The sequence below is a fragment of the Parasteatoda tepidariorum genome, chromosome X2, assembly GCF_043381705.1.
Source record: "Parasteatoda tepidariorum isolate YZ-2023 chromosome X2, CAS_Ptep_4.0, whole genome shotgun sequence".
NCBI classification, from domain to species: Eukaryota; Metazoa; Arthropoda; class Arachnida; order Araneae; family Theridiidae; genus Parasteatoda; species Parasteatoda tepidariorum.
Window position 1 is genome coordinate 38243471 of NC_092215.1, and position 15352 is coordinate 38258822.

The 15352-nt window shown below is 29.7% G+C and overlaps 1 protein-coding gene across 4 annotated transcripts in view; it reads left to right on the forward strand.

The window, feature by feature from the left end:
* Positions 1 to 13183, forward strand: part of LOC107436212 (leucine-rich repeat-containing protein 24) — a 228067-nt gene extending 214884 nt beyond the window's left edge. For all 4 annotated transcript variants that reach the window (XM_016047845.4, XM_016047826.4, XM_043046959.2 and 1 more), the window contains one exon: positions 7392 to 13183. In XM_016047845.4, the coding sequence (XP_015903331.1) occupies positions 7497 to 9413 (1917 nt within the window). In that variant the 5' untranslated portion in view covers positions 7392 to 7496 and the 3' untranslated portion in view covers positions 9414 to 13183. The remainder of the gene's footprint in view (positions 1 to 7391) is intronic.
* Positions 13184 to 15352: the final 2169 nt, after the last annotated feature.

A 15352-nucleotide genomic window follows, 5' to 3' on the forward strand; every position in this document is an offset into this window, starting at 1 on the left:
TCTTCAGCCTGTAACACAAATGCTGTTCAGTTGCTTTTAAAAGTTCTCCGCGATGGCAAATTTCTCCCAATACTTGATCTAGGAATTCCCTTGTGTTCTGGATTGGATTCAAAATTATAAGGCTACGGAGTTGAACATTGATTGTCGTAAACTCTAATTGGGTTCAACGCCGGTTATAAAATAAAATAGATATAGCAGTAGTTTATGAAATAGGATTATCTATATCCATTTTCTTGTTTATGCCTGTCTTTTTTTTCTTCCTAAATACTAATTTTTTGACATATCAATTTTTTTTTAGATCATTTCAATATTTAATAAGCATCTCGAGTTTTGTCTATTTTACATGATATTTTTGCCATTTTTTTCCCAATCCAGCCTTTCGGATCACTGACGTGGTTTAAAAATTTTGTCGAAAAATTCTCCTTTGCAACGCAATTTTTTTTAGCGCTTAGTAGATATTCTTATTTCTGTATTAGTATTTGTAAACAAACGAACTTTCTTATTTTTACATTAAAATAATCTTCAATTTTATTTTTTTAAATTTTTAAATCATTAAATTCCCCTTTTTTCTTTATTTAAAATATTCCAGTTTCAACTTATACAATTTATCTTATGTCACTTTACCTTTAAAGTAGCAATGCAAGACCCAGTAAGAATAACTTTTATTTAATATAGCTTTCTTTTCTAAAAGTAAACGGAATTTTTCTTTTAAATAAGCTGTATTTCGGGATTTCAAATTCAGATACGAAGTCGTGTAAAAGAAAAAAAAATAAACTTTCGATCCAGACTCGAAAAGTATAAAATAAATGTCCACATTGTTTTACAGCTTTAAGCTCCATTTCCTTTTTTTTTATAAAAAAATATATTTTTTAGGTTCGTTTTTGCTCTCAGGATGAAATTGTCTTGAAGAACCTTCAAAGCCCAACAGTTTAAATGCCTCATAACTGGCAGATATGTTAATTTGTGATTTTTAGAGATTTATACCGATTTCTATTGAAGCTATTTGTGCTGGTTGTTTGTCTTATAAATATGTTGAATATTTTTGATAAAAAAACATACATTTTAAATGCGATTTCATAAAAAATGCAGTTTTATTGAGTTCATTTATGGGTATATAGTAATTGAAAAACATAAGAGAGTCGGAATAAAGCAGACAAAACTCAAAGGTTTACTTTTAGTATTTAAAAGATATTATTAATAACGATACGCCATTAGGATTATAATCCTAATGCAGTATAATGCTTAATGATTAGTAGTAATATCACTTAATAAGCTGCATTTATGTTTTTATTTCAGAAACTAAGAGTGAAATCTGAAAAAAATTCGGAATATTTATTTTAATTTGTTTGTATATAAAAAACGTAAAATATTATTTATTTTAGGCTTTGATATATGAACGAGAAAAATAACAAGAAAGAGAAACAAAAATCATTAATTTTTGTAGTCTCCTACGAAATTTTTCACAATATTTTAGAACAAAAAGGTTTATGTTAAAATTATTAGTTTTCTAAAAATAATTTTAAGAAGAATCTCCGTTTTTTTTTAAATTTAACTATTTGAATAAGCTTTGAGTAATATAATGCTAAGCCATACTTCACAAATTTATCAGGAGAGCGTGCTCGTTGAAAAATACTGGTTTTCATACACGTAGTGAATATTGTGCTGCATGCACATTTTCTTGCTCATTTGTACATAATGTCCTGCTATCTGAATGTTTTGAACATACAGTTAACATACCTGCCAACTCTTAATCCCTTCCATTATCATTTTTCCCAGTGGTATTAAAATGGAATTAAAACTTCAATTTTAAGCAAACAAAAACGTTGCATTTGAAAAAACTTTAGTTGACAACCATGATAGTAACGCATATTAATATATGTGCTTAATTTTTGTAAGAATAGTGGTGATCAAAATCATTTAAAAATTAANAGAAATAAATATTTGAAGAGCTTTGAGTAATATAATGTTAAGCCACACTTCACAAATTTATTAGGAGATCGTGCTCGTGAAAAATGCTGGTTTTCATGCACGTAGTGCATATTGTGCTGCATGCACATTTTCTTGCACATTTCTACATAATGTTCTGCTATCTGAATGTTTTGAACATACAGTTATGTATTTTAAAAATCTTTGCTTAGAAATTTTCCTCTTTCTCATCTTTTTTAAATTGAAAAAATTGGTTTACTTTCTATTAGTCATATTTTACTAAAATAAATAAAATCAAATAACTGATTCTTAAACATTTAGATACTTTATAAGGAAGCATTAAAGTTTAAATTAATAGAGACACTGTCGATATAATCTAAGTTGCATACTTTTGAAATTGCGATCTTTCTCTAGGGGCCAATTTAATTTAAAATAATTTTAGATATTTAAATTAGTTAAACTAATTTTATATTCGTCTACGATGCTAGTTTTCCGATTTAAACATGTTTGAGGAACTAATTTAAATTATTTTGATTAATGATATTAATGTATGCCTCCCTCTTCTTATTTGAATGCCAGTAAGCTATATAAATTACGCACTATTCAACCTTAATTTACTTTTAAACATCAAAGTCTCTAAACCGATTCAGACGGAGCAATGTAACGAAAAATAGAGATGTCTCATAATATTGAGCTACTCATCGTCTTTGGAATAGCCTTAACTCCGGAGTTTTCATACTTGTACATGTCTCAACTTGTCTAAAGTAAGAGGTGGGCGGGACTTGTGAATTCATTATTGCGTGCGAAGGGTACTGAAGCGTGCCCTAAAGTTTGTTTCCAGATATGAAGTTCGAAACTTGGCATGTATCTCACTTTAGGTATCTGTTTCTTGAACTATATCTAAGTTGAGAATTCGTTAAATTTATAAAAGTTCAGTCTGAGAATTAGTGCTAAGTTAGGAAATATATTATGCATGGATGATTATTCTCTTACATCAGAATAAAATTTAGAATTTTTAACTTCGAATGTTTGTTTTCCATTCTAAGCCTTTTACCCTTCGTTTACATTTAAGCGAGACGATGTTTTTTTCTTTTTTTCTTTTCTTTTTAAACTTAAATTTTAATATCTTGAAAATTATTTTAAAAATATATTGAAAAAGCGAGGTTGAACAAAAATAAGGAAACACTTCTGCATTAACTCTATGCAAACAATGTTTCTTTTAGTAGCAAATGTTTTAGAACATTTTACATGGCAAAACTGTTTGCACAATTTTAAAGATCTCGATTAAAGCGTTTAGAAACTGTGCCTTTTTTAGACCACAGACCATATGAAGTAGTTTTATTACTTTTTTTGTCTCCTTTTTCAATATCCCAATAATTGCCATGAGGACTCAGTGGATAGAGCGTTCGCCTTCCAATCAGGTGTAGCGGGTTCGAATCCCCGCAATGGCTGATCGATACGAATTCCGCATCCGGATTGCACCGACCACAGTGCTGACGTAAAATATCCTCAGTGGTTGACGGATCATTGGTTAGAGTCCCCTTACAGCCTGGCCTGGCAAATCAAGGGAGGGTTTTGTGGTTTTCCTCTCCATGTAACGCAAATGTGGGTTAGTTCTCCCAATACTTGATCTGGGAGATCCCTTGTCTTCTGGATTGGGTTCAAAATTACAAGGCTACAGAGTTGAACATTTGTAGACGTGAACCCAAAAATTGGTTCGGCTGTCCAACAACGGTTATTAAATATAGTTCGTTCACCAGGATTTGGCACTTGGCTCCACCTCCTCGGACGCAGAGTTCATTTCAGCGCGGGGGAGTCGAGTTATAAATAAACAATTAACATAATCATACTATGTATTACGAAATGTAAATACGCATTAAAAACAGATTTTTTTGCATTGTTTTTAGTACGTCAGTTTCTAAACAATTTTTATAAATGTTATATTATATCGTATATAAACAAATATTAACTCTAAAATAAAAAATAAAAAAATTAAATTTTTTTTTAAATAAAATTTTATTAAATATTTTTTATAATGAATAAATAACCAATTCTTAAACCTTGTCGCACTGACTGTCACAAATACGTGTCAGTAGGAGACATTATCAATCCGGGTAAAAAGATAAAATTATTAACCAAATAGTAATAATAATTTGATTTATTTAATTAACCACTAATTAATTCTAATAAAAATTATATAGTAACACTTCGAACTGAAATGTGGGATTAGACAAACATCGTTAAAAGTAAAAGTAAAATTATCATGCCAAATAGGCCATGCCCACATTTGAGATGCCACTTTTTATTTTATTTCCTTCCTGATTTTGTACGAATGATTTTATGAATCGCGAAAGGGTAAAACAAATGATATTTGATTGCTAAACATAAAAAAAAAGTTTGTTAAACATAACAATTGTTAACTATAAAGGATTTCTAAAAAGTTTTTTGGGGTAATTATAAAAATTGATTTTGTTATAAAACTTAATTCTTATGATTTTAAAATAATAAATAAATGTGAATTCTATGAAAAAAAACTTTGCCTACATATATCTATGTTGAATAGTTATTATTATATATTTTTTTGGTTACTATATTTTTCTTTCTTTTACAACCTTAAAAACACACGCAATTATAAAACTTTTTCAAACCTTATTCCTCTGACTTCCAATTTCAAAAGATAATATATTCCAATTTCTCATTTTCAATGAATATAAAAATTCTCTTGATAGTGAAATGTCAAATTTTCAGACAATTATTATCCTCCTACATAAAGATATCTCAGAAATAATTTAAGATAACTGAGAATCTTCATGCAAGTTCAGAACCTCAATGAAGGTATGCGTTCAAAATGAATTACTATGATCCACATTGCGAATGTTCATGAATAATATATTATTAAAGATAGTCATAAGATAACGATACGGAGTTCGTCTTTCGACTGTTCGGCATTAATCATGAAATAAGATTATTTACTTTACTACTATACCTAAGAAGGAAAATGTAAATTTTTGTTTGATTCTTTGTTTATTCCATCTTTTGAAATCGATATTTTCAACGGTACAATCCAGTAGCATAAATTCTTAATTTTCTTCCTGCATTTCAAATACGAATATCAAAACAACGTTTCCTCTGAGGTTTGAATTCATTACAATTTATGAGGAGGATATTTTTTGTTTCATATTTTTCTGTACTCCAGTTGGCCACCGATTCTCAAGCTGAACCATTTTTGAGCATTAAAAGGAGACAGGGGGGCGCGTTCTTCTTGCAATTCCTTTACGTGATCTGAAGAGAATATGAACCACCCCAACGTCTCCAGAGAATACCAGTCCTAGTTTTGAAAAGCGGATTTCATCGATGAAGGCTCCCCGGACACCAGTCAGTCAAACTAAAAGCTGTTGCGTTCTGGATTATATTGTTATTGTTGTTTTGAAAACCTAACATTCCTGCCTCGTAATTTACTTTTCTTCAAATTAAATAAACTCCCATTTTCTTTCCGTGTATTTATTTGATAGCAGATGTCCGCAGAACTTTTATAATCAAATTTCTAAAGAAATGTTTAAATAATCCTCTGCAAACTTTAAGTTTACGTAATAAATTTAATTTTATAGCCAGTTATAGTTTTGCCTTGTTACAATGCTTATGCAAAGCATAACTTATTGTTTTTTGTTGATTTGAATATTTTCAATAAGAAATGAATAACTTCTTTAAAAGCACTACAGCCTCGTGCAGGCCAAGGCTTTCTCAGTCTGCCTCTTCCAGACAGATCGACTTGTAGCTAGATTTCTCAATTTTTTCACCCCTAATACTTTTAGGTCCTTTTCCGGACAGTCCAACCATCTTGTTAACGGTCTCCCTTTCTTCCTTGTACCCCAATCTTTGAAATATTAGCTTTTTGGAATATTCCTAAGCTTTTAGCTAAACAATCAGCTTTTTGGAATTTTTTGGGTTAGAATCTTCAAGACGGAGAACATATCCCAGCCATCTGATCCTGTATGACTTATTAACTCGTAAAAAGTTCGGTTGTCTATATTTGTTAAACACTCCATAGTTATATAAACTTCACTGCTCCGAAACTTGACCTAAGGATTTATCTTTCAAATGAGAGTAATCTGTTTTCTTCTGCTCTATTCAGCTCCAAAGTCTCACTGCCATACGAAATAATTTAGATTTTAATTGGTTCTTCACTCCGAAGTAACCATCTATCAGCCATCAAAATTTAGTTTCCAATTTCTATTTTAACTCATTATTATTGGGCCCAGGTATTGAATAGGTTAAAAATGGAAAATGGATCCGTATTCTAATTTAAGAGATTACTATTTCACATAGAAGATTTTCTTCTTTAGCTAAATTTTCAAAATGTTTCAATTAGAAATAAAGAAAAATCTGGATCGAACTAATTTAACCTATCTCAGAATTCTTTACATTTTCTACACGCTAAACATTATAATTTAAAAATTTCACTCCAGTTTTTAAGCCTACTTTGAGGATCCTGTTATAACTTGAACATAACATCATTGTGGTTGACCATTGAAGTCAAGTGGTACCCTGTCAAAAGAAATTTAAATACGAATAAGTTTCTTTTTTCAGGCTTATAGAATTTTTTTCCGGTACATGAAACTTGAACAGTGAGCAAAAAATATTTTTATGGCTAAAAGTCTGTTGATTTTATAATATTTACAGTTTTCATGAGGTTATAAAGATAAATAAAAAAAATAACAAATATTTGAAATATAAAAGTATTGATTAGTATTTTTTTCATGTGTAAAGATTAAAAATATAAATTTAGCAATTTTCAGTTACTTTTACATGCGTAATTTACTATAAACTACAACACCCTCTAAATCCTTAAATAACATTCCATTTTTATTATTTGAAAAAAGTAGAGATTAAAAATATTTAAATTCCAGAAAATTTACTTGGTTGGCAATAATAAAAAAATATTGTTTATTATTGAGTTTATAACTGAATGGCGTTCATGGTGTCATAGATAATATTATTATTATTAGGTAGTATTGAACATTTAGAAAATACCTTTCGCCTCAAGAATATCAATATCTCCGTCAATAAAGTGCCAAAAATGCCAATAATAAATAATTGAATTATTTTTCTTCGTATCCAAAAGCCACGGCTAGAATTACTTTAATTATGTTTTCAGAATAATATTAAAGTTGTTGGCTGAGGGCTTAAATATTGTCTTAGCTTGATAATACTTGTCTACCAACTACATAGATTGTGGACTTTCTAGAAATGATTCTAGATTGTGAGATGTATTTGTTTGAATATGATTAAAAATAGAATAGAGTATTCATTATGATTTTCATAAAGGTAATTTTAATGGAACTTTGTGGTTAAAACCTAGTTTTTCTTTATTAGAAAGATCATGTAGAGAAGAGAATGTGTAAATATTTTGATCATTGTTTGTTATAAAATTATATTCATTTATTAATTGTTTTTTTATTTTATAGGTGCTTGGTTTGGAATTACCTTTTCACAAATCAACTCAGGAGAAGAAGTATCGCCTTTTTCATCCAATAGGTTTTTCTCAAAAGTGTATTGAGAAAGTGACTATTATGATTTCTAAGCAAGATTGGCACAATTTGTTTGTTGCTACATTAGTGGTGATATGTTTAATAAACTATGGCTCTGCTTGCCCAAGTGTATGCACTTGCAAGTGGAAAAATGGCAAACAAACTGCTGAATGTACTGGCAAAGGCCTGACAGTTATACCTGCTGATTTAGACGTAACAACGCAGGTGATAGATATTAGTAGAAATAGCTTCACAGAACTTACAAGCCGCTCATTTCAACAAAAAGGATTAGTTAATTTGCAAAAAATCTTCATCTCTGACTGTAGCATAGCTAGCGTCTCTCGAGATGCATTTTATCAGTTGCGAAATTTGATTGAATTGGATTTAAGTGGAAATAAATTGCAAAATATTCCTACTGATGCGTTGCAAGACTGTCCAAACTTAAGACGGCTGCAACTTGCGCACAATCCAATTAGCCAAATTGATGGCGGAGTATTTTCTTCATTGTCTCATCTGACTAACTTAGGACTTGCCAACTGTTTCATAAAAAACTTATATCCTGGAGCTTTAGATGGTTTGGATAATTTAGAGTATCTCGAGTTGAATGGCAATCAACTCACTACATTGTCCATTGATGTTTTTAAAGGTTTAACAAACATGAACGATCTTAATTTACATAATAATCCATGGTACTGTGATTGTAAAATTCGAGATATCAGAACATGGATGATTCAGCAAAAGATTCCTCTATCTGTACCACCTCAATGCGAAGCTCCAGCATCCTTAAAAAGTCTATCTTGGAATTCAATGTCTTTAGAAGATTTCGCATGTGCTCCTAAAATGGTTCGAGTATCTATCGAAACAACTGCCATTGTTGGCCACAATGCGTCCATCCTTTGTCAAATAGATGCGACTCCTAAAGCTTTTGTATATTGGGAAGCTGGAGGAAAAAGCTTAAAAAACTTGAGCACAACTCCAGAATTGAAAGCAAAATACTTTATCGAAAATGATATCGCCCCCAGGCAATCTAGCATTTTGCATATATATCATGCAGCTGAGAGTGATAGTGATATATATGCTTGTTTCGCAGAAAATAAAGCAGGTACAGCTTCTATGAACTTCACATTAACTGTAGTTTATCCTGACCATTTGAGTGGCTCGTGGAGCAGTTTATCCATCACACTACTTCTTGTAGGCATCGTTTTTGTTATTATTTTATCTGCCGCCGCAATATGTTTTCTAGTTTATCATCCATTTCCATTCTCATTTGGGAGTAAAATAAACCGAAGTAATGTTCTGCAACACCTGTCAGCTAAGAAACAGGATACCGTTGAAATGAATGACATAAGGCAAGATAAAGAAGAGAAGGATCTCAAAGTAACAGATAAGCAACCACGACATGAAACGGGGAGTAGCGGCTATGGATCTGATCAACTGACGCCCGATCTAGTGAGCAAAATAACAGATATGAATAATGGCCCTTCCTTATCAACCTCTACGGTCAGTTGTAATCATCTAGATTCAGAGAACCCCGTGCTTATTGATGGATATGGATCAAATATCGACCACTGGCCTCTGTCGAAAAGTAAGCCCACTCCGAGATACGATGGATCTCCTATACGAAATAATGTTTACTCGGAAATATACCTGAATCCTTGCTATGGTAAAGAGGATGATCCCTATAATTATGCTCTACAAGCTGCGGGTGTTCACCAATTACCACCTGACTGCACTGTTGACAGATACTTACCTCAAAACGACAGGGTCCGAGATTTGAGAAATGGTTATGATTATGCAAGTCGAGAGGATATATCTTCAGCATCTGGTCATGATGACACATTGAAGCGATTCCCGCTGGTTGTTGCAAATGCTTCTGGTCACTACACATTGCCACCAAAAACAAGATTTTCTCCTGATGAAGGCTATGCTGAGGAAGGTCTTGAGGGTACTGAAGTATAAAACTCTAACAGTTATCCTCATTGTGAAAATACCCAACTGGTATATAACAGAGTCATCACATTACAAAATAAGTCACTAATTTCTTAATGGACGAAAAACATTGATCCATTTAATTCTTCCCAGTATTACATCTGTCATTCTTAATTTTTAATATGTGTTACTATAATTTTTTTCTTTTATAATGAAAGCATATTTTAGTCCTTAAAGATAAAAAAGATGTCCTCAAACTTTTATACTATAAAAATGATGGCGATTCTTGACTTTTTATCAATGAACTTCAAAAATAAGTTCCATTATTTTGAATGGCTATTACATTTTATACACAAACCAGAAAACGTGTATAGTTATGGTTTAATTTATTGATGTTGCCCGTGAAACTTTAAGCTGGAGCTGATATACTAATTGTTTACATGAAACCATTAATATTTTGTATGAAAAATGGTATGAAAATATATTTGTTGTATGCTATGTACAAGAATGTAGAGAAATTTTCCAATAATCTACACGTAACAAGCATCTGTGCTTTGTAAAGATATTTTTATGACTGAAAATGTTAGATGGTGTTATTCACAAAAAACGTGAACTTTTTTTCAATTTAGATAACGCCAATTGAAATTAAATATATTTTGTGTTATAAAATAGAACACAGTTTAATGTATCATCAAAGAAAAATAAGATAAAAAGCTTGTTTGGAATCTTAGGGAAATCAGATGTTCTATTACAGCTGAAGTTAAGATGTTGCTACCTTTTCTCAGAAATTATTGAATCAAATTTTAAAAAAAAGTATTTCTGTTTTGCTTCTGTTATGATACTGATTTCAATGCGGAGTTTCATGCTATTTTTTGTCATTAATTTTCATTTAAATTTCTTTTTTATTTAAATTTCTTGAATTCTAGATTTAAAAATCAGAATTTCTCGATTTAATAATCAGAATTTCTCGATTTAAGAATTTATTTTTAGAATTTTCTGATTTAAAAATTTATTTTCAGAATTCTTGATTTAAAAATAAACTTTCAGAATTCTTGATTTAAAAATAAATTTTCAGAATTCTTGATTTAAAAATAAATTTTCAGATTTCTTGATTTAAAAATTAATTTTCAGAATTCTTGATTTAAAAATTAATTTTCAGAATTCTTTATTTGGAAATCAGGATTTTCATATTTCATTTAAATTTCAGGAAGAAAAAAAAATTAAAATCGTAAGCAAGAATACCAATCGAAATTGAAAATTCATTTTAATTATATCCCGAGAACATTTAATATGCGCATTTTAATATAAACTGAAATATAACATCTGAGTCATCTTAATCTGATGTATTTTTGCTTAAATATGTGTTAAAACTTGATAAAAAAATAATTTGCACCAATTTTTCCCAGACTCAAAGTTTATAGATATGCTGTCCAAAAAATCACTTTTTCATAACGTGAAATTATTTAAATTGTTGTGGTGTTTTGCTTCTGATTTGAATTCGAAGCATTTAATCCGAAGCCATCTAAACTATCATATGTATATCAAGTATTCTGACTTTGATTAATAATTAAAATTCTTTAACTTTTCAAAACGCACTTTACTCTGAACAAATATTTCTGTTTTTTTATTAATATTTTACCAAAGCCTTATCCATGGTGCTACTTTTTATTTAAAATTTGTAATTATTAAATCTGAGATTACATCAAAAGTCGAATTTTTACTGTTTTATGTTTATTTTTGCATGGATCATCAAATAGTTGGTGCTGGCGGTATTTTGGTTGATACTCTAAGAAAAGTAATATGATTGAGAAATATATTATTTCTTAATTAATAAGGGGAACACAAGTTTGAGATTTCATTTAGATAATTGATGGATTATTATTTAGTTTTTGTAATAATCAGATTCTAATAAGTGATAGAATAACTCCTCAAGTTTTTAATGTACATTCGAGGTTGCAAGATGTCTAAGCAAGGAAGTAAAAAAAAAAATTCAAAATATGTCAAATCACTATTGAGTAGGGTGGGATGAAAACCTCTAAGCCAGTTTGATTGCTATAACATACTTGCAGGTTTTCAAATCGTGTAATCTTAGCTTCCTCTGGTACCCAAACAGTTTTTAATTCTAGACTTTTTAGGTAATGATTAGGCAAGTTTTGTTACATTGAATACTTTTCGAGCCTTAATGTGTATATTTGTTTTCATTTTTAACAAGGATTTTAAAAATATGTATATTAAGAATGTTAATTGCGGAATTACCTGCAGCGATTTCGAACATCAAAAAATTCTAAGGGGTATTCTAAAAACTATTAGGATCGAATTTATGCACAAATGTAACGGTTTATTTAAATTTTTCAAACTGGTGTTCTTCCTTAACTATTGTTGTACAAATCTTTGCGACATTTTGATAGGCTTCGATGTTTTGAGCTTATATGTATTGAAAGTGGATAAGAGTTTGAAAATTTTATGTCAAAAATGTAATATTATATGCCAACATTTCTGAACGTATAATGATTAAAAAATAAAACATTAACTCATTGAGTTCCTTTGAAACTAATGTGTAAAGAAATTTATATTTTGAAATGAAAAGTTTAAAACTAAGTCAAAGTTCGTTTATGTTTCGACTAAGCCAAAGACAGCTTTCGTTTTCCCAAAAATCTGAGACACGCGATGACACGCCTATCATGCACATTAGATTCGTGAAATTTTTTAATGGTTATACCACTATTGCTTGAATTTAGACAGTATACTTTGTATTTTTTAAATAAATTTAACTGAAAAAAACTTTTGAAAAACAAAAATTAATTTATCTGGGAAATGAATAAAATTGTGAACAAATTGTTCCACAGTTAGTTTAAGCAAAAAACGTTCTTACTCAGATAAATTTAAAAAATTGAAAAAAAAATTATGTGCTCAGGATGAAAACTGCAAAAACCAAATTTTGAGATATAGGAGAGGATGTTGTTAATAAAATTGAATTTCTCTTTGAAAACCGTTTGAAGATTAATTATTAATTGGATAATTCACTATATGAAATATAGATGGCAGCTGTATGCATTTCTCGAAATTCGAGATCGATTAATTTCTGCCTTTTCTATTCTGAGTGACTAAAATTTTAAACCGACTACTTGCAAGTCCTTTGGATGGCGAACTGTTTTATTGTGTTTTTAAATGGCGGAATACGAATGCAGGGTATGAGCCTAAAAATAAGCATTCAAATTTGTTTTTACTCTTGTTTTATTTATTTTTTTACAAGAACTAAATGATCGATTTTTAGTTTATTGAAATTCGATGAGCATTTAATTCCTTGCTGAAAATTTTAGAGAAAATTCAAATTGTTATCTTGAATGCAGTTGCTTAAGATTAAAAATAAATAAAAAGAATTTCTCTTAATCTAAATTCAAGCAAAATTGGTGCTGTGTTTTTTTATGCCATTACCATAAATGTTGTGATTTTTTTCATTTTTCCGTATTCATTTGTAGTGATTTTTAATGTATGTAAGAAGTTTTCTATGTGCACTATTATTATAAGAAAGACAAATTGACTTTGTCGTTTTTTTATTCATATTCTCATTGTGAACTGATGTTACCAATATTGTACTTTTTATATTTATTTGACCTTTTTTAGCTATTTATTTTCTAGAACATTTTTAAGAAAACGTAGTAGTTGTGCTTCTCTTATATATTTGACCTATGAACCATTGTGTTGATTATATACGTTTCAATGTGCTACCCAAACGATAATTCTGTTAAAAAATATGTAAATGTGATTGGAAAATGAAATACAGTACTGTTTAAATTTGAGTCTTTTATTTTCTTACACATATATGACTTGTATCATTGGACTTCGAAGTACTTTATTTACTTTGCACTAGAGCTGCGCAATAGGCTACTCCTGAAAGCCGCACTATACAGTAGGTATAGTGCGGCTTTCCATAGGTTCTCCATAGTACTCCTGAAAGCCGCACTATACAGTACCATACTTTACCATAGGTTCTCCTGAAAGCCGCACTATACAGTGTTTTACTTACATTAAAGGTCACAGCAACTAAGGTTTTTGAAACGGTTTTGCAGTCTCCTTTTCTAACAACCACTACTGCTGTAGGGTAATGGTTGAAGAGAGAGGAGAAGTAATTTTTTCAGTTTTTATTTAGTCTTGGTTTGTTGTAGAACAGATTTGCATTCTCCACTCTATACACAGAGATATCACCAAAACTTGGGGGACTGGTTTACATTATGTCTATGGAAGCTAGACTTCTTCGCTTATATATATTCTTTCGGTAAACACTCTTAACCCCTAAAAACACAAGTTTTTTTTCCTGAAAAACTGTTAAAAATGATCGAGTTTTTTTGACAGAAAAGGAATATATAAGCTATTTTTTTGCAATTTCATTTATGGGATGTGACTAGTGAGCGGGGCTTTTTTTATGAAAGTTATAAAATAATTACTGTATTAACAAAGGTTAAACAATATTATTACAGTTTTATTTTGAATTTTAAAAAATTAAAATCAAATTAAATCAATATAATAATAATCAATTATCGAAATGCATCACGTGGTATACACAAGAAAAATATTGCATATTGATGTCGACTATGGTGAATAAATTTTATTATAATCTAGCCTATCAATTTTTACTTAAACTGATGTCAAATGGGCATTAGAAATAAAATGATGCTTGATATACATGCACATTTACGTACATACATTTGCACATACCCGTGTGAGAGATGGGCAAGTGCAAACTTGCCGGTAACTTTCACCCGTGTCAGACACTGGCAAATCAGTTAAGGAATTCTACTAATATACTAAATTTCATCCCAAAGTTAATTTCCCTTCTCCTGCTATCTCCTTGTTTGTGAGATTTATTTTCATTTATCTTGGAACATAATATACAAACTTTACGGCCCTTTTGACCTAGAATTTATCAAGCGACTCTTTGTTTTTACCTTGATTTGAAAATCAGTAAAATAAAAATAATGATTCAGAATAACAAAAAATGTCTTGATCAAATATTAATTTGCTTTTCATAAACATCTCAATCCTTTGAATTTTTAAATTACAAGATTGATACTCAAAAATTTTCTTTTAATATTAAACAAATATTTGTCAATGGGGAACGCTAACATTTTGAGTAAGATTTGACAGAAAACTCGGAATCAAGGAATGTTTTTAGCTTTATTTACTTTCCTCCTCGTCTTAAATGCAAATATGTACCATGTATGTTCAAGAATATTAATATTGATAGCAAAATTTATTCCTAGCATACATTTTCTCCTCTTTTTTATTTTCAGATCTAGTATCCGTAAGAGAATAGTGTTTTAATTTTAAAAATATTTTAAACAAACTTTGTCATTTAATACTTTCAGTTTGAATACATGCACCGAAATTAATCGATTATACATAGAGAAACAAAACAAGTTTATTTGAAGAACGATATTTTGCACCTTGTTTTCTTAATTACTGAATAATATGAACATTATTTATGAAAATAATATTTTTTAAGGGATACTCTGCTTATTTATAAACATAATTTTAATCTAAACGGTAAAAATGCAAATCTAAAAAGAAAAGAAAAATGAACGCCTTTTTTGGCCATACAATTCTAACGATTAATACTGTTTTGTTTTGCTTTTAATATTTAGCTAAGAGAAATAAAGTAAAAATTAATAGTAAAAAACATGGTTGAAGAGGCAATAGCTCAGAGCAAAGTTTTATTTTTGAATAGCATCTACTAAATAGCTAAAACTAATTATCTGAACTATAAAGCAATCAAATATATTAAACATTAAAAAAATAATAAGTTTTTTTACTTAAAAAACGTGCCAATTTGCTGAGATTTTTCCATTTAGAAGAAAATCCTAAAATCAATGGATAATTCTCAATTTTTATGAATCCCATTATTGCCTCCTAGAGGAGAGAAGGCCTCAGCACGGGTTACGATAAACAACAAATTTGATCCATTAGTAGTC